At 42.4% G+C, this 25,662-nt stretch overlaps 1 protein-coding gene and 1 long non-coding RNA gene across 2 annotated transcripts in view; one reads left to right on the forward strand and one right to left on the reverse strand.

The window, feature by feature from the left end:
* Nucleotides 1-3,470: 3,470 nt before the first annotated feature.
* LOC308396400 lies at nucleotides 3,471-24,093 on the reverse strand. The gene is made up of 3 exons (XR_013971559.1): nucleotides 23,960-24,093; nucleotides 23,768-23,876; nucleotides 3,471-4,461 (listed from the first exon to the last, which is right to left on the reverse strand). It is a non-coding gene; the product is annotated as an uncharacterized lncRNA (long non-coding RNA).
* Nucleotides 9,858-25,662, forward strand: part of LOC308396399 (uncharacterized protein) — a 65,202-nt gene continuing 49,397 nt past the window's right edge. Inside the window, exons 1-2 of the mRNA XM_080881661.1 lie at nucleotides 9,858-10,110; nucleotides 23,995-24,196. Of these exons, the coding sequence (XP_080737787.1) occupies nucleotides 9,982-10,110; nucleotides 23,995-24,196 (331 nt within the window). The 5' untranslated portion in view covers nucleotides 9,858-9,981. The remainder of the gene's footprint in view (nucleotides 10,111-23,994; nucleotides 24,197-25,662) is intronic.

The raw sequence follows: 25,662 nt of genomic DNA on the forward strand, positions 1-25,662 counted from the left end.
ATGAATCGTTACCTCTCTCATTATTGTGATGATGAGAAGTTGATCCTGTTTTCTTTTGTTTCCCGTGCACATTTTACGTTGTCAAATGAAAACAATGCTCTGTTTGAGGGGGGCTGGAGAGCCTGGAGCCTATTTGGCAGAATAATAGAAGCAGCTTTTTCCACCATAATACATCATGACTTTTCCCAATTTTAACAAAACTCTATTAAATTGATCATTTACAAAGATTTTTACAACATTTTCTTTTCAAAGAAGAGAGTAAAGGTAGGGTGGAGTGGGTGGAGACAATAGCAGTTTGAGTCAAAGGGAATGGTAAAAATGGCCTGTATTTATATAGCGCTTTACTAGTCCCTAAGGACCCCAAAGCGCTTTACATATCCAGTCATCCACACATTCACACACTGGTGATGGCAAGCTACATTGTAGCCACAGCCACCCTGGGGCGCACTGACAGAGGCGAGGCTGCCGGACACTGGCGCCACCGGGCCCTCTGACCACCACCAGTAGGCAACGGGTGAAGTGTCTTGCCCAAGGACACAACAACCGAGACTGTCCAAGCCGGGGCTCGAACCGGCAACCTTCCGATTACAAGGCGAACTCCCAACTCTTGAGCCACTCGATGGGAGTGAGACCTGCTATGATTGATAGTTTGGAGATCATGGACTAAAACAAAAGGACAGGAGGCAGAGCTGGAGATGTTTAGGTTTTCATTGGAATGACCAGGATGGACAAGGTTAGACATTCAGAGGAACGGAACAGCTCAGGTTGTGGGGTCTGAAGACAAATGACCTGGTAAATGGCCTGTATTTATATAGCGCTTTACTAGTCCCTAAGGACCCCAAAGCGCTTTACATATCCAGTCATCCACCCATTCACACACACATTCACACACTGGACAAAGACAAAGTTAGAGATGCAAGGCTGACAAAGAAGAGGCAAATGGATACATTGGAAAATGAATAATAATGAATATGTGGCTTAAAGGAGGAAAAGAGGAAGATCACATAGAAGGTTCCTGGATTTATTGAAGGACACACAGAGAGTTGGTGTGACAGCAGTCTAAGCAGCAGCCCTCTTGGGCCTTCCCTAGGGTGTCCTTCCAGCTGCACATTCCTTAAACACCTCCACTAAGAAAAATCCTACTTAGATGCCCAAACCACATAAACTCGACAACTCAACACTCAAGTCCGAGAAGTTCCTGAATGACCAAACTCTTCACCGTATCTCTTAAGGAGATTCGAGACATCTTTCAGAAGAAGCTCATTCTTTCATTCAAAGACCACCACTCGTGGCTGTGGGTGACAGTAGGAACTTACACTGACCCGTAAATCGACAGCTCTCCTCGTCTCCACAAATCAATACAACATCTGCAATGCTGCAGATGCTACACCAGCCTATCTGCCTGCCTCTTTTCTTCCCTGACTTGTGAGCAAGAGCCTGAAATATTTGAACTCATCCGTTTGGGGAAGCAACTGATTCCCAGTCAAGAGTGGACAGCCTTCTATTATGTTCATGGAATAAAAAGGTCCTAATTAAACTATTTAGACCTGCAGATAAAACCAAAGCTATATAGACTGTATAAAAAAGAGTCAGGCTATACCCACATGTACACGGGTATTTTTGAAAACACAGCGTTTTCCACGCGTCTGAGCCTTTCGTCTACACATAAACAGCATTTTGGATGACTAAAAACAGAGATTGTTTTAAAAACGAGATTTTTGAAAACTGGTGTTTATGTGTGTGCGATTTAGTCACACAACGTCAAAGGTGTGCGCCTTTTTTGACGTCATGCTGTGCATGAGCTAAATTTCTACAATGGCGAATATACACAAAATACTGTTCCTGTTAATCTTGCTATCTGCAGTTTTTACACACTTACATATACACACGCAGGTACTGTCCCTCCATATACAGTGGGGCAAAAAAGTATTTAGTCAGCCACCGATTGTGCAAGTTCCCCCACTTAAAATGATGACAGAGGTCAGTAATTTGCACCAGAGGTACACTTCAACTGTGAGAGACAGAATGTGAAAAAAAATCCATGAATTCACATGGTAGGATTTGTAAAGAATTTATTCGTAAATTAGGGTGGAAAATAAGTATTTGGTCACCTCAAACAAGGAAAATCTCTGGCTCTCACAGACCTGTAACGTCTTCTGTAAGGAGCTTTTCTGTCCCCCACTCGTTACCTGTATGAATGGCACCTGTTTGAACTCATCATCTGTATAAAAGACACCTGTCCACAGCCTCAAACAGTCAGACTCCAAACTCCGCCATGGCCAAGACCAAAGAGCTTTCGAAGGACACCAGGAAAAGTATTGTAGACCTGCACCAGACTGGGAAGAGTGAATCTACAATCATCAGAAAATGGAAGACATACAAGACCACTGATAATCTCCCTCGATCTGGGGCTCCACGCAAGATCTCATCCCGTGGGGTCAAAATGATCATGAGAACGGTGAGCAAAGATCCCAGAACCACACGGGGGGACCTGGTGAATGACCTGCAGAGAGCTGGGACCAAAGTAACAAAGGTCACCATCAGTAACACACTACAACGGCAGGGAATCAAATCCCGCAGTGCCAGACGTGTTCCGCTGCTGAAGCCAGTGCATGTCCAGGCCCGTCTGAAGTTTGCCAGAGAGCACATGGATGATACAACAGAGGATTGGGAGAATGTCATGTAGTCAGATGAAACCAAAGTAGAACTTTTTGATATAAACTCAACTCGTCGTGTTTGGAGGAAGAAGAATACTGAGTTGCATCCCAAGAACACCATACCTACTGTGAAGCATGGGGGTGGAAACATCATGCTATGGGGCTGTTTTTCTGCCAAGGGGACAGGACGACTGATCCGTGTTAAGGACAGAATGAATGGGGCCATGTATCGTGAGATTTTGAGCCAAAACCTCCTTCCATCAGTGAGAACTTTGAAGATGAAACGAGGCTGGGTCTTCCAACATGACAATGATCCAAAACACACCGCCCGGGCAACAAAGGAGTGGCTCCGTAAGAAGCATTTGAAAGTCCTGGAGTGGCCTAGCCAGTCTCCAGACCTCAACCCCATAGAAAATCTGTGGCGGGAGTTGAAAGTCCGTGTTGCTCGGCGACAGCCCCAAAACATCACTGCTCTCGAGAAGATCTGCATGGAGGAATGGGCCAAAATACCAGCTACTGTGTGTGCAAACCTGGTAAAGACCTATAGTAAACGTTTGACCTCTGTTATTGCCAACAAAGGTTATGTTACAAAGTATTGAGTTGTATTTTTGTTATTGACCAAATACTTATTTTCCACCCTGATTTACGAATAAATTCTTTACAAATCCTACCATGTGGATTCATGGATTTTTTTTTTTCACATTCTGTCTCTCACAGTTGAAGTGTACCTCTGGTGCAAATTACTGACCTCTGTCATCATTTTAAGTGGGGGAACTTGCACAATCGGTGGCTGACTAAATACTTTTTTGCCCCACTGTAGAAAGACTGCTTCTATGCACCATCTTTGTTTACTCTTTCCCTCCCAGGCTTCAAGGCTTCTGATTGGCCAATATTTCTTCACAGTTAGGATTATATCGCCACCTGTTGCTTTGGCATGTTCTTGACAGCGTTTTTTGTGTTTACATGTGGATGGGATGTTTTTTTTAAATGAAAACGGAAAATCTCTGTTTACAAAAATACCCATGTACGTGTGGACGAAGCCTTAGAGTTTGAGCTCTTAAACAATAATGACTTGAACCTGAGATTGTTTAGCTTTGTTCCCAACTGCTGACAGGCTGGTGATTACGTTTTGTTAGCTTTATTGTATTTTAACTGTTTGTGTGGGTTTTGTTGAAGTGTTCCAAGTGTTCAGTACCACCGCAGAAAACAAAATATTCATACCGCTTACAGCTGCAAACACACATTTCATGTGCGTGACAGGAAGAAGCCAGCCTATCGGGGCATGTATATTTCCAGGAAATGTTACAGTTTGAATGACGTTGATAAAAATGTATGCTCTTCCGCACATATTTTATGCTTTCACATGAGCTAAAACATTAGCTCTTTCAACAACCACCTTGTGCCCATGTCTCCATTTGTACTTGTGAGGCAGAAATGCCAGCCTCATGTCAGTGCAGCAGAAATAGGTCAAGCATCCACACACGCACAGTCACACACTCACGTACACACAGATAGAGGAATTACTCATTCCCTTTCATGGCCTTTGTAGATGGAGGAAGTGGATGCCAATGCAAAAAGATCAAAAATCCCTCCGTGCGAGAAACAAGTGTCCTCCTCCCAGCAGCCGAGCAGGAGGGAGGAAGAGTCGCTCAACAGGTTTGTGTCACTCCTCTAACACTGCAGCTTTTCACCGCGTGTCCTTGGTTGCTCCATCCTGCCAGGTATCTGTTTTTGGATCCTTTCTTCATGGAAATGTCTGTGCTATCCACGCATCAGTTTGAAGCTGCCTTTCCTCTTCCTGCGTCTGTGGAAAACACAATCAAAGAGAAAAATCAATGTATCCTCAAGCAATAAAAAAGCCAATAGCTTTCATAGAATCTAAATTTAGTGTGGAGTGATGTAGTGAGTCTCTGTTCCGCCCGCCTGAAATTTGCGATCCATTTTTCTACACACATTTATTTATCAATCATTATTTTATGTTGTTGAACTGTATGAATCATACTTTTATGAACTTTATTTCATTTTGGCAAATAGAAGAAGAATGCATAGGTCTGGGTTTATGTCCGGGAGCTAGAATTGGAGGTGATGCCGTTGATGGTAATGTGACAATATCAATTTACAGAGGAGACTTAATGCCTGCACCAATTATGGGCTTATGAATTTACCCAGGTTCATTATACAAGCTATATTACATCCTGGACTTATCTAATATTAATATCGCCCAATCTTGATTAATAATCTTAGCTCATTTTCTCTATGATTGAAATATATCATGCAGATGACTCTGTAATGATTCGGTGTAATGTAGAAAGTAGCTCTATTGTTTGGGAAAATTGCTTCTTTTGATGGAAAAACCCCTTATTAAAATCCAGTTCTAACTATTACCTCAGTGCCCCCCCTCCCCCCCACCCCGGGATAAAATTCATCAACCGATGAACAGTCATATTTTTGATACCCATTGGCCAAATAATGCTATTTCCTACCATTTGCAGCCTGCAGATGCTTTTCTAACCATCAAATGTCTGATAAAATAACATTTATCGGTTCTATCACACCACAGACTTGGGGAGAAAAGGAGGAAAAACATTCAGAAACTTTAAAATGGAAAAGTCTTTTTGATGGGAAGAGCTCCAGCGAGGGCAGTATCTTTCCAAATGATACTTCAGATCTGAAGCCAGTTTATAATTTCTTAGCAATAAGTGTGTCAAATTCTTGAATTTCAGCCAAGTTAAGTTCAGGGCTGTGTAAATCTGCGCAGCTTTTTGGGTCATGTCCATACTCACAGGCACACGTCGTCATATATCCTTGCTTTTATCCTTTTAATAATTTTAAATGGATTACCAGAATGGAATGTAGTAAATACATTCAGATTTTAAGTGAATAATGTATCTTATCCCATCCCTCACGCTCACTGCAGCGCTCATCATGCTTCAGTTCAGTATGCGGCAAACATGAACTTCACATAGTGAAGAAATACAATTATGTTTAACCCCTTTCTCACCCTAGGGTTTCAAATATTGTCATTCTGTCACATGTTGCTAGCCTTCTACTTTAAAATTGTTGAAATGTTTACCTATGTTTATTTTTTTGACTGCGCGACAGAGAGATGTAGGGTAATATAATGACTGTAGTTTCTGAACCAAATGCATTCTATTCTGTCAAGGGTGTGATTTGCCATCACTCCTTCGATGCACAAACTGCACCAATATTGGAAAATATAACAATTTAAAGCTGGAAGCGTGGCACGCGCCAAAGGTTTGTTTGCCTCGTAGTTTGTGTCCCGTCCCAATTTGTGTGTCATACCAGGAGCTTTGACAAAACAAGTTTTAAAAGCAGACATGAAATACCTGCACTGCTGTATACCACTAGATGTAAGCCATTTTTTTCTTTTTCTTTTTTTTTTGGTGAACTGACCCTTTAACCCATGTTTTTAGTACAAACACAGCTCCTCTGATCTTCCTTAACTCCGTGGTCAAAATGTCAAGAATAGCAATTTTACAGCCTAAATGTGCAGGCTGTCCTAAACTTTGCTGCTTTGTCTTAATAAAGTTCCAAGTTGCAGTCATTTGTGGTCCCTCGCTGCTAATAGCATCCCCTTAAATGAGCTCCCATTTCCTCATCTCATCTGAGCCCAGCATGACCCACAGATAGGCTCTTGTAAATTCTACCCCCATCTGGCTCCTTTTAAGTCTATGTCAGACTATCCATAATCGCTGTCAAAATGGCATTCTGTCACCGCTGCTTGTTATGAGGTAGCACAGAGCAGGAGGCTGAGACATACCAGAGTCAGAACAGTCTAGCGAGTCTGCCAGCCCCCTTCATGTAACATGAGGAAATGAGTTTGTGTCAGGACTATTTTGGAGTTGCTTTGAAGTCTTATTTTACCCCCTTTGCCTCCAGGGGGACAGCACAGAAAGCAAAGGGGGGCTGGGTGGTACAATGTGGGGAAATTTACTGAAATGCCCTGATAACCCAAAAGGCAGTGCAGTCTTGATCTCGTGCCTGGGTGGTCAAATCACATATGCATCACCCCATCAAACCTGTCATCTTTGTTGCTGTGTCGCATGTTTGTGCTGCAAGATTTCATCTTTTTATGCCTGCTGTTGTACTCGTGTTCCTTTCTGCATGCATAAACATATCCTTAGGAGAAACTTTCATTATCCCGAGGCCTTCTTTTCCCTGTCTTTTATTTATGCTTTTTTTTTTCTTTTTACATTTTTTGCTAATCAAGTCTATTGTAATTCATGTATGCCTTCAAGCCTAGAACTGAGCAAACATATATGTTGTAGCGCAACAAAAACTCACATTGTTTGTAGAGTTTTTTGGCCCAGTTTGCTGTTCAGATGCATTCTATGTTGTATCCAACTCCTTTGGTACAATACTTGATAAAGACAAATGCAACAGACAAGGAAAAAAATTAAGACACATCACAATACCGCCACGAAAAAAGATGTATTGTTATTATCATATTGTACAAATTCATAGATCAATAAGCAGCAGTGTGTCTGTCGATATGAGCCGGGAGGGACGGACTCCTCGGTGAAGAGAGGGGGAGGGAAATGATCCTTAGGCGGCCTGAACAATGATTTTTATTCACTCTCTGGCAAACACAAATATGTACACACGCTGGGGAATATCTTAAAATTGGTTTGTGTGCTGAGGCATATATATATAAAAGAAAAAAGCCCAGAAGTGGGCAGTCGGCAGCACCTTGACCTTGAACAGCAGTTTTTAGCTCAGTGATGGGAGCCCATCTCAGAAGTCCTGTTTGCTACTAAACGGCAGCAGTAACAAGAGTGAAAACCTGCAGAACAATAATATCAACACAACGTTCATTCACACATGCGCACATGCACGCACACATCCACATGTACACATGCTTCCCACCCCCTGTTGCGTCCAGAGCGATGGTCCTGGAGTGGGACAGCGAGGAGGGCATCCCGCAGTGCTGTTTGAGCGTCCCTGCCAGCGCCAGACAACTTCACTATCGCTGCCCTAGCAGGGGGCGATAATCACATCAAGCTCCCCTGACAAGAGGCATTGAATTCAGCTTCGGTCCCCTTAAGAGTCTGGCATCCAGCAGTCTCTCGTGAACATGCTGCTGACGTTACAATGAGAAGGTTTGTGTTTTCATTTTTTCACTTTGTGCCATTGCTCTATTTTTTACTCTTTTTTTTGTGTTGCTGCCACCGAAATGCATTTAGCAGTATTTGGGATTCCATGTGACTGGGGCAACAACATTTAGCATTTAGCAGTATCGAGTGTTACCGCATTGGAGAAGTGTTATTGTATTGGTGCCTTCTGTTCGTCACGGTGAATGCCATACAATGCATAGCTTATGTACCGAGGAATATTTATGAAAAGTTTCCATGGGAAAATTATTGCGTTATTATGCATGTCATTCAAATTTTCTATAGATTGTATCCTGGAATGGTTCCCGAAATGCTCAGATTGCTCTGTTAGCGACTTGATAAAAAGACTGAGAGCCATTAAAATGCTGATATAGATTTGCATTCAGGCTCAAACCCATGCTGGGTGGTGGTAGGGAAAAAAAAGGATACTATCTCTTTAAGAGGTTTCCGTAATCTCCCAAACCACACTTGATCAACGTATGCTAGCTCCTCTGGTTAGCAGAGGAGCTATTGTTTTTTCCAGTTGTTGGCTTTTAGGGTTTTGTTGTTTGTTTGTTTGTTTGTTTGTTTGTTTGTTTGTTTGTTTGTTTGTTTGTTTGTTTGTTTGTTTGTTTGTTTGTTTGTTTGTTTGTTTGTTTGTTTGTTTTTCATTAATGAGTTTGTGGCAGCAAATGTGTTGCATGCACGGACTGGTATCTCCACCCTTACAAGGGTTGTGAATAGTTGTGTTTACATTTCATCAGCACCCTGATACTTTATCATATGGCTAAGTTGGCAAAATGTTATCCACTCAACGAGACTTAAACACCAAGGACTGATCCGGGGCATCCTTTTATCTTCAGAAATCTACAAAAACAGATGAGAGCCACACACATTTGTGGGCCTACAGAGTTTCCCTGCTACCCAGGGAGCCTGGCTTCCAGCAGCTCTGCCCCATTCATCACCTGCTTTCAATGGCCACCACCAAGCAGCCTCTGGCTAGAAGGCCAGGTAGGGTGCCGGGTGGTGTACAATGTTTGGGGGATTAGCAATCAAAAGCGAACGGAGGCTAGGGCTCTCTGTCCTGGCTCGCCATTCATTCCTAGCAGGGGAGGAGAACTCCAGCAGCGGCCAAGGTCATCGTCTCCAGCTCGGCAGGAGGTAACTGGGAGAGAACCCTGGGAACCATTCGTCTGCTTGGTGCTAATCGCAGGCTAGCAGGCTAGCAGCACAGCGGGTGTCTCACCCGCCAAACATTCATCTGTTTGTGCTCTTGGTAGCATGGCTGACAACAAGATAATGCCTTGCTTTTACTTTCCTCTCACTTTCCCCCTCTTTTCTCTCTTCTTTCTGTCTTTTGTTGATGTCTTTTGCTCTGTTCCAGCCTGATTCTCTGAGATTTGTTTCACTTTCTTTGAACTTAACTGTATGCTGAGTTAGCAGAACGATGAAGTGGTACAATAGTCTTTTTAGTCTGGCATAAGTTGGCCTCAAATTTTCATGGGAATGATGTCGGTGACAAGTATTGGGATACAAGGATAAAGGCCATTTGAGAATAGAAAGTAAAATGTCTTTCTCAAAAGTTTGTGTCAAGTTTCCATGGTTTCCAAAAAACTGTCTAAACTTCAGTTCCCTTTGTAATTTTGCCTTTGTGTGTGGATGGGAAATCATAATATGGGGAGCAGGCTTAAGACTGAAAAGAAAAGCAAACTTTTTCATTGGTTAGAGTTAGAAGCTTCACTTTGGGTTTGCCATCCATTTTCTCAATGTCATGTGACAGAATAGTGATTATACTCATCGTTTTAAGCTGATTTGGCATCCTGTGGTGCGAGACATTGGTCTGAGAAACCCTGATGGGACAGCTGGTTGTAGACTCACAGACTGTGGCAAGCACAGTGGCCCATGCATTCTCCAACATCGCATGCTACACAGATTAGCTTAACCCGCTAGGTCTGGGAAGGGGGAAGCGAGCAGCGGTGAGGTAACGATGATGTAAAATGAATCGCTGTCTCGTACCAGGCGTTCGGAGGCAAGAGAGCAGCCGTGCCCCGCCACCCCACCCTTCCACAAACACACCCCTGTTGGGATATTGGCAAGTTGTCATGACGACAGGGATGTTCAGCTGATGAAGTCTCGCTGAGCGCTGTCCAATCAGATCGTGGAGCTACAACCGCAGCGTGAACAGGGGAGGACGCACCGATTCCAGTTGCACAATGCTGAGAAAGGACAGGCGAAACCTTGGACCACCAGCGGGAAATTGGCAATCCGGGGGAGGCAGTCAATGGGCCGCCATGGTTCGAAAATACACAAACAGTGGGGGTCGTGGATACAGGGGCTGCCAGGTAGGGGGTCTCCATCATGTCTGATGCTTTTAGAGTCGTGATTCTTTTCTGCCATTAATACAAAGTATTAATGCATTATTTATTTTTACTGCCGGTATGCCATGTTCAACATTGCCATTAGCACGGTTAACATGATGTTTCAGGTTGTTGGATGGAGCTATTGGATTGCTTTAGGTGCACTTTAGCAAATTGGTAAATCACTCCTGCAGGTGGTTTTTACAAAATTTCCACAGCCACAAGAACCGTTTCAAAAAGCAAGGCAAATTTTGTGAAGGGGGGAAATGTCATGTAGCATTAACTTTAATGCAATTTTGTATTCATTTCACTGCGGGATGTGGACCAAGAGTAGAAGAGGCTAATATGCAGAAACTGCAGGTTGCAAAGTGCACGAAAAACTCTCCTGGTGTTAGTTTGATCCAGGCCTTTTATTTCAAACTGCGGGGAGGATTTTTCTTTCATTTTTTTCATTTCTTTTTCTTTTTTTGCTGGCAGACCAAAGGAGAAGCTGAAGCTGTTTGTAGCTCTGTGAAAGATGGAGGGCTTGGTGGGGGCGCACTCTGGTTTTTTCCAAGCACTGCAGGTAGCCATTACGGACATCATCTCTTTAGCTTGTTATTCAAAAACCTGCAGAAACTAGAGCCGTTCACAAATAATATTGCTTTTCTTTGGAATATTGTCCTGTCCGTAAGATGGCAATAATTAGGATTTATTTTTTAGCAGTTCATTTGAGAACCAAACCTTATCTGCCCTCTCATTACCCCTCCCTCGCCCAGCTCCAGTCCCTCTATCGCAGAGTCTCTGTGGGACGCCATTTGACAGACTGACCCCCAGTAGTGCCTGTGTTTGACTCTTCAAACTTGAGAATTAAATGAAAGTTGTCAGCATGGCAAAAAGCACATTTATCAGCATAGTTGACTCTTTAAAATGTTCACTTTAGTTTAGCAGTTTTACAAATGACGGCTCAACAGCGTGATGCAGCGGGACAGTTTTGGGTTTTTTGTGTGGAAATGTCTGGGAAAGTGCTGGCATCTCATTTCTAAAGAACACTTGATGATGTAAAACTGGGAGAACTACAAAGTATTTCCTATTCATTGTTTTAAACTGCACAAGTTGCTTGTTTGAAAATTATGAAGTGGGTCCAATTAACTGTGGGTACAACTGTTGGTTAATTTTCCATGTGTGGCTTTTTCAGTCAGCAATGGTGGGACAAAGCAGTGGATACAACGGTTTCTTTTTTTTTCTTTGTTTTTTGATAAATAGTAGGTTTTATTACATACTAATTTTGACTCAGCTCTTTTCTTGAGGAGAAAGTATAAAATCTTGTGTAACCAGAACCACATTTAGGGGAATTCAAAGTCAGAGGCTAAGAATGTTGGCTCTACTCAGATTAATGCCAGGCTTTAAGTAAAACAGAGGTTACATCACTTTTTCCTCCAGGCCACTATTTCTAATCCAGCCCAACCGAGTGGCCAAACCTTCACCTTCTACTATTCTTTATGGGGCCTGGTCTGTCCATTTAGAATGAGCTTTTGAAGCATTTTGGCCGAAGCAGACCCAGCCTCATAATGGAAACTGGATCCAGGCAAAGATCTAAACTACAAACTGATTGCTGTACTATTATGCCATTTAAGATGATAATCAGCACTGCTAAAGGCATGGGGAAAACACTATTTACTTGTTTAACCTTCATGCAACCCCAAGCCAACTGCAATCCAAACAACTTGTTACTAAAATGGAGATAATGGGATCAACTGCAGATTGTGAACTCGAGCATTAACACAGCGACGGCTTCAAAAAAACTTCACAATGTCATCGATATTTTTATCAAAAGTTGCCCAGTATCATTGTTAATGCTTTCATTTAGAATAGAATAATCCTGTAGATAAATATGCAATATCATTTAGGCTTTATAATATCCAAGCTTAACATTTCCTATTAGCCTCCCTCTGTGCTCTAAAGCATCTTAGTGTGTGTCTCTGCTGAAAAAATAGTCAGTTACACATGAAACCAGCTGACCCAGTGAAATGTTGCTTATTCACGCTCACTTCCGAGTTGGAGGGAAGGGATTTTCCCATTGCTCTGGAATTACACACCACAAAAGTTCTGGAGCGTCTGCAGACAATGATGTCAGATTGTTGCGGGCCGAGAGGGCTTTTGGTCGGAAAGCCACTGAAGTGAGATGATTGCTGTTCTTGTGATGCAGATTAGCAACGTTTTAGTGACTGGGGTTAGATGTGGTGAACTCTGTGAGTCCTGTTTTCTTTCTGACCTTGAGGCCTGGGGAGATGTTAACAACTCTGTATTGTCTGAAAAGATTTATCGATTTATTTCAAATGTTATTAGTGTTTATTCGATTTTTGTTTTGGCTATTACAACTCTGTTTTTCAGAAGATCTCAAGTACCATAAAAGTTGGCTTGATTAAGTTGTCAAAGAAGCCACAAAGGCCCTTGGGAAACCCAAAGCAACCTGCTTGAAATTCATTTATGGCATCATGTAATTAACTGCTAATGTCTTCCACTAAATCACATTTTGAAACATCTCAAAAAAGACGAATAAAAAGCGAATGTTTCACAGGGTTGAAGTCAATTGCTAGAGACATATGTGTCAGTAAATGTCCTCTTGATGCTGATTGGACCACCCAGAGGTTGCCCATCTAAAGCCATGTGGTTTCCATTGAAGAAGTTCCACGACTGCGCTCCAAAGGCCGTTCCCCTGCACACCAACCCCACAGATCCAGATCCTGTGATCTGTGGCTGGGGTCCCCTTCCGCAAATTACTGTGTTTGAAAAGAACCCGAGCATGGACAAAAGAGAAACAAGGCCTTCAGACTGCTCGAGAGGAAACGTCATTCCCTACCAGTCAGCCTGCATTCTTCCCAAGAGTGAACCAGAAGTAGAACCAACCATCTGACGACAGCCATCCGGCAGACACTTCACGGCTCACTCAGACCCCAGGCTGGAAATTTCTCTGATGACCAAGTGAAGATGGGGGGAAGTGGTTGTGGAAATTAATTGCCTATCACTTGTCAGTGCAGTGCAGAAAAACAAGCTCTGTGCAACCGTCCTTCTGAAAATCTGTCAGCCAAGGACAATGAATGCATCCCTTTTCTTCCCCACCTTCCTACATCTGATTTAATAGAGAGAGACGTGAAGCACAGACAGAGCTGTGAGGGAGTGTACTGTAGCAATGTGGTCAGGTTGTAAACACACAGACATGAAGAGGAAGAGCAGGATTACAAACAGGTTTGATCTCCTCGGGGCTGTCCAGAACGGCTGACAGAGGAGGAGGGGAAAGTGGGGGGGGGAGCGCTGGAGCGGCGATTCGGGCTCCTTTTATTCACTTCTCGTCCATCAACTACTTCTTTCTTGCCGGCAGCGTTGTCATTTGGGCTGTCCAGATATAACTGAAAGTCCGGCATTGAAAGAAACACTACAATGAAGCGAGAGACAAGCAAACAGGCAGACAAATGTACCTGCAGGCTGAAGTCTTGGAAAACAGCTGAGGCCCACCAATTTGTTAACAGCACAATTTTCAATAGAGTCATAACATTGCTCCCCCCACCCATCCCAATCTCCCTCTGTTTCTCTTTCTCCATTGTTCATTATTTTAAAGCACAGAGAGAGAGGCTGCGTTAACTTCTTCATTCAGAATGGTCAGTGGCGAGACCAAACTGCCAAACAAATCAAATTAAATTCCTCTTTAACGCTTCCTTTCCAAATGAATCAAACACTTGTTTTAATTCCAGTGAAATTGACTTCCATTTATCTTTATCCATTTGTAGTATTATCCTCTTTGTTCATATCCTCATTGGTGTAGGAATGAGCAGAAATAGGCAGATCACGAGATAATGATGGTGGGCCTTTCTTCCGCTGATGAGGTCCAATGTGAGGATGACACGGTCTAAAGATGAACAATCATCCTCCGGAGCCAATTTAGACAGGAGAATTAAAGGTCTTACGTAGCTAAAGAGTGAATCACGTCCTCCGAGGTAATGTGTGACATCTAATATCATTTGTGGCTAAAAGGCAGAAATCGTCTAAAAAGAATAATTTTACATCTGTGGGAGAAATGTGACCCATCAGTTAAATCTTGTCTCCTTTAAAGAAGTTGTAAAGGGAAAAAAAGGATAATTCGGTGGTTTTATATAGTTTAACTCTATTTTCTTTATTGGCTGTGAATCACGTTTGCATTTTCAGCTCTCTGCAATACAAGTCTAAATGCTGTTCAGATATATTGACTAAAACATTTAATGATTTCAACTCACAGGTTCCTCAAAAAACATGCAAACTTTGATTTAATGTTCAATAATATTATATTAATTAGATCCCTAGACACAGCTCTTTAGATGTAACACAAGTCCAAATGGCTTCTGGTAATGTAACAGAAGGTATTTTATTTTACTAGTTCTGAGTCATGTGACTGTATGTGTTGCACATGCAGAGGGGAAATCTGGTTCTTATAAAAATTAAAAAAAAAGGAAAAAGAAAAATTGAGCTCGTGATAGGTTTATGTATGTAAGCGCAGCCGTGATGGATCTGCAAAGACAGAGGAGAAGGAAATGACAAACGATAATGTCCCGCCAGTCAGTGCAGACACACAAACTCGTGGAAATGTACACACAAACACATGGGCATACACACGCACACATCAAATGGAGCTGGAACATCTGCCATACACCGGACCAGTGGTTTAGTTAAAAGATGAGGAGGGGTCTGGTGAATGCTCTGCTATTCATTTATCTCGCATTGCTGCCCATTGGTTTTAATTATGGTTGGCTCTTTCAAGTTAGAAATAGGCATGCTTCAAAAACAGAGATGTCCTTTTTGGTTTTTTGCCATTGTTTCTGTTGGGACTTTGTGCACTGGGGCATGGGAGCAGGGGGGTATATATGTGTGTGTGTGTGTCTGCATGCGTGAAATCTTTCTTTCTGTGTGCCTCCCTGTTCCTCCATCTGTCTATTTGCATGTGTACACACACTTTTGTAATTGATGAGCATTTCTTTGTGTGCGTGTTAGCATGTGCTCTGCCATGTATGTGTAGAATCGCTCTGTCTTATTTTCCCAGCACAGCTGCAACAGGACTGGATTGATGTGTAACCCAAGCCGGCACTTTAAAGGGCGAGAGGCCTGGACAGACGTGGTCTTGCTAGTATACCAGATGGGGCTTTATGATGAAAAGAGCATAATCCCCATCCAGGCGTCACTTCCATCACTTGTGCTCCACAAAGCCATTCAATTTATTGCAAGAAATAATCTTTTTTTTCCAACAGTCCCAAACAGAGCAGAGTTTTGTTTTTTAAATGTTTCTCTTGCATTCACACTATTTCTGTCTTTATCTTCCCTTTCTCACATCCCTCTGTTTCTCTATCTTTTCATATCTCTCCCATCTCCCTCTTATTCCCCCTCTACCCACTCACCCTTTGCTCTTGAAGACTTGCAAATGTGGCATTAGCTAATATTCAGAGAGCCAGGCAAGCGATCCCTTTTTATCCACCAGGGCTCTACTGATTGAGCTAGTGTGCGCATTGGAAATGAGTGCAGCGCCGATGCTGGCAAGCCCCATGCCTCTGATTGGTATTCAATATACATGTGACTGCAGGACATACTAGTTTGGTTTTATGGGTTTACTTTAGCTTTTACTCTCCCTTGCTCATCTTGCTCTAACTCCAGCTATTAAAAATGTCTTTCTTTACCACTGCCACATACATAGGCGACAGCAAATCGGACAAAGGGGCAATTAATAGTCCAAGCCAGTCTTGTACCGTAAATGTGGCCAGTATTTTGTAGCAGGACTGTCAGACAGTCCACTAAATTTGGATTTATCTTCTCCCCTCACTGCTGAGTAAAAGGCTACATTTTTGCTCTTCATCTAGTGAAACTTTATTACAAAGCATAACACAGATGTGGGTCTCTATTCCCCAGTGTATTTAATTCATGTTGCCCTCTCATTATTTCAGAAATAAATGTAATCATCACCCATAGTAATTGTTATTCACATGGCGCACTTTTGTAGACTTTCTGTTAATAGCATAGCTTAATATAGTAAACACAGTAACATAGTATTTAAAGAGCATATATTACATAATAATCAACTCCTTTTTTTTATTAGACTCTGCTAGAGGAGCTTTGCATGAGTCACTGCATAAAAATAATCCTTTTTTCACAAATAATGGGACTTGCTGTCATCCTTGGTCTGAAATAGGACAATGTAGGTCTTCTTCCTTCTTTTAATCCAACTGTCTTCTGATTGGCTGCCCCTCCTACACAAAAGATTTTAACAGCAGGTGGGTGGGGCTCCAGTGCTCCTGTAGAAAACCTGAGCAGTTTGAAGCCTGAGCTTTAAGCTGATGTTATTTGAAGCTTAAAGTTCACTTCACATTAAACCCATGTTTAATATGAATATCCACCTTTGTAACAGTGCATATATATTATATATGAACTTGGTGTTGACTCTCTCTGCAGTATAGTATCGCTTCCTGTTCCTTTTACAAACGGTACAGTGTAGCCCACTTAAATAAAAACTTAGATAATGGCTTATTTCATAGTTTTCATATGTTTTTTCTCCAAAGCACACTCTTTGGTGAATAACCTGCTAATTATATTCACAGTATTCATTTACTGTTTCTAGGGATTCGCTAACTTAGCTTAATTAGTAGTTGACTCGTTAGCAGCATGGCCTCTTTACCCGTCCCTCATGCACTTTCCTGCTTAGTGTGTCAAGTGTTTAGTTACTCCTTGGTCTCACATAGTTAATTATTATTAATCTCTGTCTCTCTTACATAGTATGTCTTTTGTGCTGCCCCCACCCCCAACGCCCAACCAGTCACAATTTGATCTTCCTGTTAAAAGGGAGTTTTTCCTTCCTATTGTTGCCAAGTGCTTGCTCAAAGGGGGTTGTTTCATTGTTGGGGGAATACGATGGAAAATTAGGAAAACCATAATGGGTCCACGAAGTGTGTGTCAGCAGTACCTCACTTTGTTAAATCACAAATTTCTTGTGGGTTTTTTTTTCTTACGTCATAATACATACTCAACAGATTTTCACTTATCCTTTCAATTGAATGTTTTCCTAATCCTAATTTTCCCCCACAAACACAGGGGAACTGAAGATTTCTTTCTGTCTCAGTCTTACATCACACTTACAAAATGTATCAGGGATTGGGCTTCCATTTACACGAGCTGTAGTGCGCACAAAAAATGACATGGCAGAAGTAGCACGACTCAAAGACAAGTTATCTATGATATCCTCTCTTATGCAGTGATGTACAGCAGAGCACCGGTGCATCAGTCGTGTGATTTCAAGGGACTTTTAATCACTTCAAAAAGGGAGGCATATGAGGGGTGGTGCATAAATACATAAATATAATCTATCTGCACGGAGCGTTGAGAAGCACGCTATCAGTAAAACTCAAGGAAACACTGGAGTCTGTCCCATGTGATGTTGCTGTATGATCGGAAAAGTTATCAGAAATCTTAATAAGATATTTATGTGATGAGAGCACAGCATGTCTTAGTTTTGTGGGCCAGCAGACTGTTGAACAAATGGATCTGTTTCCAGATCAAACTTCCTCTTGTACTCTAGGAGAGAGAAAAAGAGAACAGGGCGGTGTTGGTGGTGAGTCAATATTCCACTCCAGCCCAAGACACAATCTTTCCTCTCCTGCTCAAGTCTAAGGGCCTATCTGTTGGTTCTTTCTTGTGGGCCTTGTTCCAGATTTGCCTTGGCCCCGGTCCAGGTGTGGGAAGTGAAGTGTAAACAGTTTACAGATTGGCTGTGGCTGGGGAGGGCCGAGGGCTTTAGCTGGGAGGAATGTAACCTGAACACCACTTCACAGGGAAGCAACGCTGCAAGATGGAGCATTCGTGCATATTGTGTCGGGACCTAACAGGAAACTGACCGAGCAGTTCAAGGGAGAGTCGGCCGGTGAGAGTGGCTGCTGACATCAGTGAACATGTGGGGGGGTTTCTGGCAGCAGTAAGGGGGCTGCCTGGCTTTTACCCCAAAAGCTATCTTGCTACAGCCAACATTTAGATTGATTGTAGCAAGTTGGGGTTTTTTTGCCATGCTTGATATTTTAGTGGAGAGTAGGAAGTAGAACAGGGTTACATAATTTCAAGATTTCAAAGCCTCATGCAGAAAAATCCCTTGATGTTGAATTTTTGTGATGAAACTTCCACCATAATAACTTTGGCCTCTTAGAAATGCAGGTTTGGGATCAATGTTGAGTTTAGTTAAACTTAATGCAAAACCTTGTGAAACATTTAGGCTGATTGTGGATCAAAGGAGTCCTCCTACATAGTACTGCGATTAGTGCTGGACTTCTGTAAAGTTGAGGGATTCAAAAGAGACAAAAAGCAACCTGTACAAACCTGAAACCGCTGTCACTACTGTGGGACAAGCAAATTTAATCCTACAGGTATCTCAGTCATGTCTTTTATTAACCTGTTCGTACACTGGAAACTACTCAAGAGTTATGGGTTACACTGAACAAAATTATGTTGGTGAATGCACCTTGTGTGTTTCAGCACATCCGGCTTTAGGTGTGGATGCAGCAGTTCTGTCTGATTATCAGGCTAATAATAATGGATTTCATTTATATAGCGCTTTTCAGGACCCCTCAAAGCGCTTTACAATACCACTATTCATCAGAGGTGTGGACTCGAGTCACATGACTTGGACTCGAGTCAGACTCGAGTCATTAATTTTATGACTTTAGACTTGACTTGAAAAAATGTTCTAAGACTTGTGACTTGACTTGGACTTTTACACCAATGACTTGGGACTTGAATTGGACTTGAACCGGTTTACTTGAAAAGACTTGATATTTTACCCCAAATATAAAATTTAACATGCATATTATATAGAGATTGAAAATGTGACGTCATTCACGGGTAGAACCGCAAAGGATTCTGGGAACTCGTGGCAAGCGGTACTAGCGCACGCAGGCTTTCAATTAAAATCAGTTATACAGCGATAAAAAGAAACACAAAAATGTCAAGAAGCCGTTGTATTATTAACTGCACTAGCCGGTCGCATGACAGCCACGGGAAGCCGACGGGTAAAGAGATCGGTTGTTATCGGATTACGTCGTTGAAGAGAAATTGTTCAAGCCATGTTTCCGAAGTAACAAAGACGCGATGGATGGCCTGGATTGCAGCCATTCAAAGATCAAATATAACGTCCCAGAACACTCCAGCTCACAGGTTAGTCTGCTCCAAGCATTTACACGAAGGTCAGTGTTTTTTAGTAGTTAATACGTCATTTTCATAACATAATTGGTGATATAGGTTACAAGCAAGTCTGGCGCTGAACAGAAATTGTCGCGCTATGCTCCTTTATTTATTGTGCATAAATAGTGAATTATCCTGACACAATATTGCGTTTCGCTTCTGTTATTATGGTACATTGACAAAAACATATACTTTTATTCACAGGATAAAACAGGTTTTTTGTATCACTAATTGCCCAGTGCGATTACAGCATACAGTATTGTTGTCACTGCTACATTTCTGTGATGCGTACCAGAAATTATTTCCACTACTAATTAATTACCGTTGAGCTCAAAGGTCCTATTAATAAACGGTTAACGAATGTGTATTTATGACGACGATTTGTGAGACTGGTAAACTTATGATACGTACGATGGTCTTTCGTTCTACACGGTGCATTTCAAGGTCCTGCACCCATCCGTCGGTAAACTGTACCTGGGCTTGTTGCAGTGACCTGAAGTTACTAAACTTCATGATCGTATGCGCTCACTCCAAGAACCGTATGATTATAAATATGCATATAAATATGCTAAGATGAGATAGCTGACTTCATCTAACTAGCAAATGTTGTCCAGGCTACGTTGGTGATACAGTTTTTTTTAATGTGTATGATATTTTTGTCATGCGATTTTAAAGCTGGTCCTACAACCGCATCCAAGAATAACATGCAGCTTATCTCAGAACTGTCGGTGAAAATTATTCTTGGAGCTAAGTTTAATTGAGCTGCATTTTAAAGAGGTGCAATTTCACAATTTGTGTATATTTTCTAAGTTCACTATTTTGTCATGTGTTGAGAAAAACACAGATTTTAAAATTACATGGTCTAATATTTACATTTAGCATAACTGCAACATTATTTTTTCGTTTTTTTTTTTTTAAAGACTCGAAAGGACTTGAAATTCAAAGTTTCAGACTTGTGACTTGACTCGGACTTTTACACCAGTGACTTGAGACTCGACTCTGACTTGCCTGACATTACTTGAGACTTGACTTGAGACTTGAGACTTGCAAAACAATGACTTGGTCCCACCTCTGCTATTCATTCACTCTCACATTCACACACTGGTGAAGGCAAGCTACAGTTGTAGCTACAGCTGCCCTGGGGCGCACTGACAGAGGCGAGGCTGCCATATCACGCCATCGGCCCCTCTGGCCATCACCAGTAGGGGGTAGGTGAAGTGTCTTGTGTCAAGGACACAACGACCAAGACTGTCTGAGCCAGGGCTCGAACCGGCGACCTTCCAATTACAAGACGAACACCCAACTCTTGAGCCACGATCGCCCCACCACTAACCCTATTTTGTTTCACTTCATTCATTCAGTCTGACATGTGTTCATGTTGGGAGGGGAGTTCCTTTGATTTAACTCACCAGTGAGTCAAAATTTTAGACTTGTTTTTCTACAGGTTATCCTTGCAACAATTAGCACAGACGTAACAGAGATCACGTCTCCATGTTCGCTGCCATTCTTCTATTGAGAGTTTTTGAGAATGTGCCTTGGCAGTGAAATAGAAAGATGACATCAATATCCAACAGATCTCTATCTCTGACAGTTAAAGTGCACCACACACTTGTAGCATCCACTTTAGGATGCTTTGTTTGTGCCATCCCTCTCTCTTTTTTTCCCCTTTTTGCTTCTTGGTGAAACTCTTTCTTTATAGACTGTCAGCTGTCAAACACTATAGACTCTATTAACACACATATGCATATGGATATGAATCTGCAGGATAGCAGAAACATGTTTTTTGATTGCATGCAGGGAAACAGTCAAGTTAATTTTAGTAGAATATTATTATTATGATTATTATTAGTAGTAGTAGTAAACTGAAAAAGGAAGTCTTGATATCAGTTTACTCCACAGCGAGCTTCAAAAGACTGGCTGTAGACTGGAGATGATAAACTGAGTGTCAAATGAGAAAAAATGTCCACGTACATCACTATTAAGAGATTCCACTGAATTATATGTATAGAAAGCTAAAGGGATGACTTTGGCTATCAAATATTATCAAAAATAATTCGATCTTGTTTTGATATGGTTTAATTAATGACAAGGTGGTTGTAAATTTCAAAACTCATAGAAATAGTTTCTGTACAAACTGTCCTCAGATGATCGTACTTCATCGACTACATTTATTCTGTATGTTTATGCAAACACGCACACACACCAGTGTGTCAAGCATCATGCATGCTTAAAATCACCTGGTGTGTCATGATGTGGATGTGCCGTTTCTGTTGTCTGAGAATGAATGCGGCAGAGCCTGCTGTTGCTGTTGCACTAAACCTCAGCACAGGAAAATGAGGTGCTGGCAACAAAGAGCTTTGAGGAAGTAGACGCATATCTCCAAGGACACATACCCCCCAGCAGATCAAAGGCCCTAGAGGACGCGTTTGATGGGGAAACCACACTGGTTTTCAAAGCATTGTAGTCCTGAATCTCACTAGCTCGCCAAGGCCCATGATAGAAATTCTAATACATCCGCCTGTCAGTTAATTGAAGCCCCATTCTGTCCCTCGGGGGAAAGCAGTCTGGTCTTTGGAGAGTATCTTTGTCCTGCTGCATGGCCATCATTAATTATTATTCCTCGATCACCTCCTCAATGACACAGTTTATTGTTTGAGTGTGTTTTTTTTCTGTCTTGTCACCATTCTCTTGTCTTGGGAGAAAACACTGATGTTTGACAGAGAAAAAGATCACAGCTATCCACATATTCACTCATATCATATCAGCCTACCTTTGGGGAAGTTGTGTGTTTGCTGAGGAGATGCTTGGTTGTCAGTGTTGTAACATTTGATCATGGGAAAGCGGGGGGGATTCGGAGTCTGTATCATTGTTAGTCTGCATGAAAGCAGAATATATGGTAGAGGACATGAGAAGGACATGAGAAGAAAATCAGCTAGAAGTTTGAAAGTCACTGTATTTAGCAAAGCGATTTTTCTTTTTTGTGTGTGCATATTTTACTCTCGATAGAAGAATAGATACTTGCTTCCAAAGAGCAGCCCTGTCAGTCTAAAGACATGTCCCTTCTTCTGCACAGACAAGCAATGTTCCAGACAGTCAGGAAGTCAGCCCTGCCTGTGTGCACAGTTCTTAGCGAGGAGGAAGTGATGAGCGATGGCAGCCAATCTGAGCTCATCCCCGTCTCGACATCTGGCAGATGTGCTGTGTGGTGTAAAGTATACATTTGATCTTATCAGAATATACTCGTCTAAGGATATCATGCTATCAAGATTAGGGTTATCTTGTCCAGAACTGTGTTTGACAACCACAAACCATGTATGTTTTTCAGCTTGACGTGGATGCGTTCCTAGTGAGCGGGGATGACGATGCGTTCTGCTGACAGTACTGACAAATTATCTCTCATAACATTGACGAATGGTATTAAGTTGCAATGATATCATAGCATTTCTGCAGCTGTGTCAGCCTGGAGCTCTCGCAGGATGCTCTGTATACATACATACTCTGTATACATATATATATATATATATATATATATATATATATATATATATATATATATATATATGACACTCCAGCTATAGACGCTGGCTCTCGCTTTGGGGGTCTAAAGAGCACTTGGAACTCTTGATCAGATCACCGTGGTTTATTGCTATGGCACACAGTGTTTCTATAGTTTCCCTCTTTGTCTTTGTGACCTCCTATCTCCAGACCAAATGACCAGTTAGGGCCTTGAAAGGGAAATTGCATGCATTCCTCCATAATCGTAAGAGGTATTTACATATGCTCTCTAAATAATTATGTGGTCCAGCTGGGAGCATCCAATGAATTTTTCACAAAAGCACTTTCTGTTATTTACATTCCTAAAATGTAATGTGGTTTACTTATGCAGCTGGACGGGCCAAATCAAAGCATTCGTTCCCTGGGACCAAGTGCAGGCAGAAGGAGAGGGAGAAAGAAAAAGAGAGACAGAGACAGGAGGGGGGCTGAGGAGAAAAAGTTCAAAGCGTGCAAGGTCAAGCTTGAGGGTCATTCTCTCAGTGCCTTTTCACAGCCTGCGTGAATACATAACCAGCAATTGACTTTCTAATCGGGAGGGACCTCATAAAATATGCGGTTTAACAATAACGATTATCATGGGCCCTTTTTTGTTTCCACCTTGTGTGTTAGTCTAGAAGCATCTAAAGTGAGCTGCATATGAAATAATGATGGAGCAACTGCTGGTGCTGGATTCCTTTTGGCTGCATGTTACGCTCCCGAAATACAAAATGACAGCCGACCATTTCCCTCTTGCCCGCATTCATAAAAGCCTCTCCCTTCTGGATTTTTCCTCTGATTGGATCAAAGCTTTGACCTGTGTTTCCAGGTGGCCTTTCCTGATCCCACTGGTGCCTCCAGAGTGGAGACCTTTGCGGGGGCACCTGGGAATTACCTGATCGGCGGCGTAGTCGGCGGCTGTCACCAAGCTCTTGTCTGTTTGATGTCACCTCTGACACCAGCCTCTGTAGCGATCACCGGGGAGATCTGACGCCCTTGCTGGGCTGTGAATAATAGAATACATCTACCTGTCTCAGACCACCATTGTCACCTGTGCTCTCCTATGATGAAATGTTCCCATGCTTACCTCCGTGGGTGATGTGTTCTTCCTGTCCGTTTCAGGGTACAAAGCGAGGTGATGGTGGCGAGCCATGGGAAGGATGTCAACAAGGTGGCTTAGCTAGCAGTGCCCAGTGTTCCCATAATGGCCAAGGAGTGCCTGAAGAGGAGAGTGGAGAGTCAAACATGGCAAAGGATGACAACGGAGAACCGGGGGAATGGAGGACTTCGCTCTCTGAGCAGACTCAGTGGACTTCAGTCAACAGTGAGAGACACCAAGTGATGTTCAGTGTGCTCTCCTTTCCCATTTGTTCAATCTCCAAACTCCCCCACCAACATGAAACTCATCACAAATTTGTGTTTGCATTTTTTAGTGTAAGCATTTGGCTCTTTTTTTGTCTTAAATGTTTTTTTCCCTCTTTTCTGAACAAGTGTCTGTGTTTTTATTTCATAGTATTCCACAACAGTCTCCTTTCCATGAACCGTTTGCTTCCAATCACCTGTAATCAATGACAGCTCCCCCGTTTCATCCTCTGGCCTGTCAGGCTTACCCCAACAAGACTGTGTAAGAGGTCAACACTTTAACATGTGAATCTGTGAGGTTGTTGAGGGTCGACAAGTGCCGATGCAAGTATGGATAAACGAACAGATAGACGGATGGATGAGGATGTGGTGTTTATAGTGGGTGATCGAGCAGCCGTGAGAAAGCTAGAGCTGCGGTTTGGCCTGACCTGTTGCTGTTTCGGAAGAGTCTGTCACTCTTCACATTAACTGACCAAAGGCAGCGCTCCTGCCAGTTGGCTGACGAGGGGATGTTTGATTTTTCTGAGATTGCGTCAAAATAAGGCGAATTTAGGAAGGGTTTTCCCCCAGCTCGTGATATCGGTCAGTACAAATATGCCACAGATGCACGTACAGTAAATCAGCACACAGGAAGTAATATTCATGGTAGTGTGGCTGCGGTGGTTTTCATCAAAGCCACTGTCCTCATGGAGCACACGTGTGTGTCAGGCATCATCTGCTGTGGATTAGCGAGGTCTGGGAATGTCTGTGGGTTGATCTGGCCCCCATCATTTTGTCACCATATGTCACTTGTTATACCCTTTCTAATAAATTTGACATATTTTGTACCGTATGTATAACCCGCCACATATGGATTTCAGCTTGTTTGCAAATTCTTTCTGCATAACATTCTGAACTTTATATGCACATCGCTGTCAACATTAAGCTCAATGTCAGCATTTAAAAACGGGATTCAGCAGTCTACTGTCAGGGCAGAGGAGCATTCACAGTGAAGGTGCCGTACAATGCATCAGGGCGTCCTCACTTCTGTGCTTTTTCTTTCTTTACAAAATTGTCTTTCTCTCCACCACCCGTTTTTTCCATTTAATTTTCTGTCCTAACCTTCCTTCTGCTCATTCTAGCTATCTCTCCTTCTCCCTCCTTCTACCCCCTCTTCCTAGCCTCTCTCTAAGCTGTTTGGAGATACATTCCTCATTCCTTGAATGCACACAGAAATGCTGGGTGCCCTGGCGTCAGCACTTCTTAAAATGGGCTGCTGCCACTGCTGCTCCAGCTCAAGAGAGAGAGAGAGTGAGATGAGAGCAAAAGGAAAATCCAGTAAATCGGCCAAACTCAGGAAAGTACTTTCATTAAAACAAGTTTCTTTGAGAAGGTGGAGGTTGATATGGAACAGCCTTATCAGAAGTGATCAGGCTGCAAAGGGCTACA

Source organism: Rhamphochromis sp. 'chilingali' (genome assembly GCF_963969265.1).
Source record: "Rhamphochromis sp. 'chilingali' genome assembly, chromosome: 4".
Taxonomy (NCBI): domain Eukaryota; kingdom Metazoa; phylum Chordata; class Actinopteri; order Cichliformes; family Cichlidae; genus Rhamphochromis; species Rhamphochromis sp. 'chilingali'.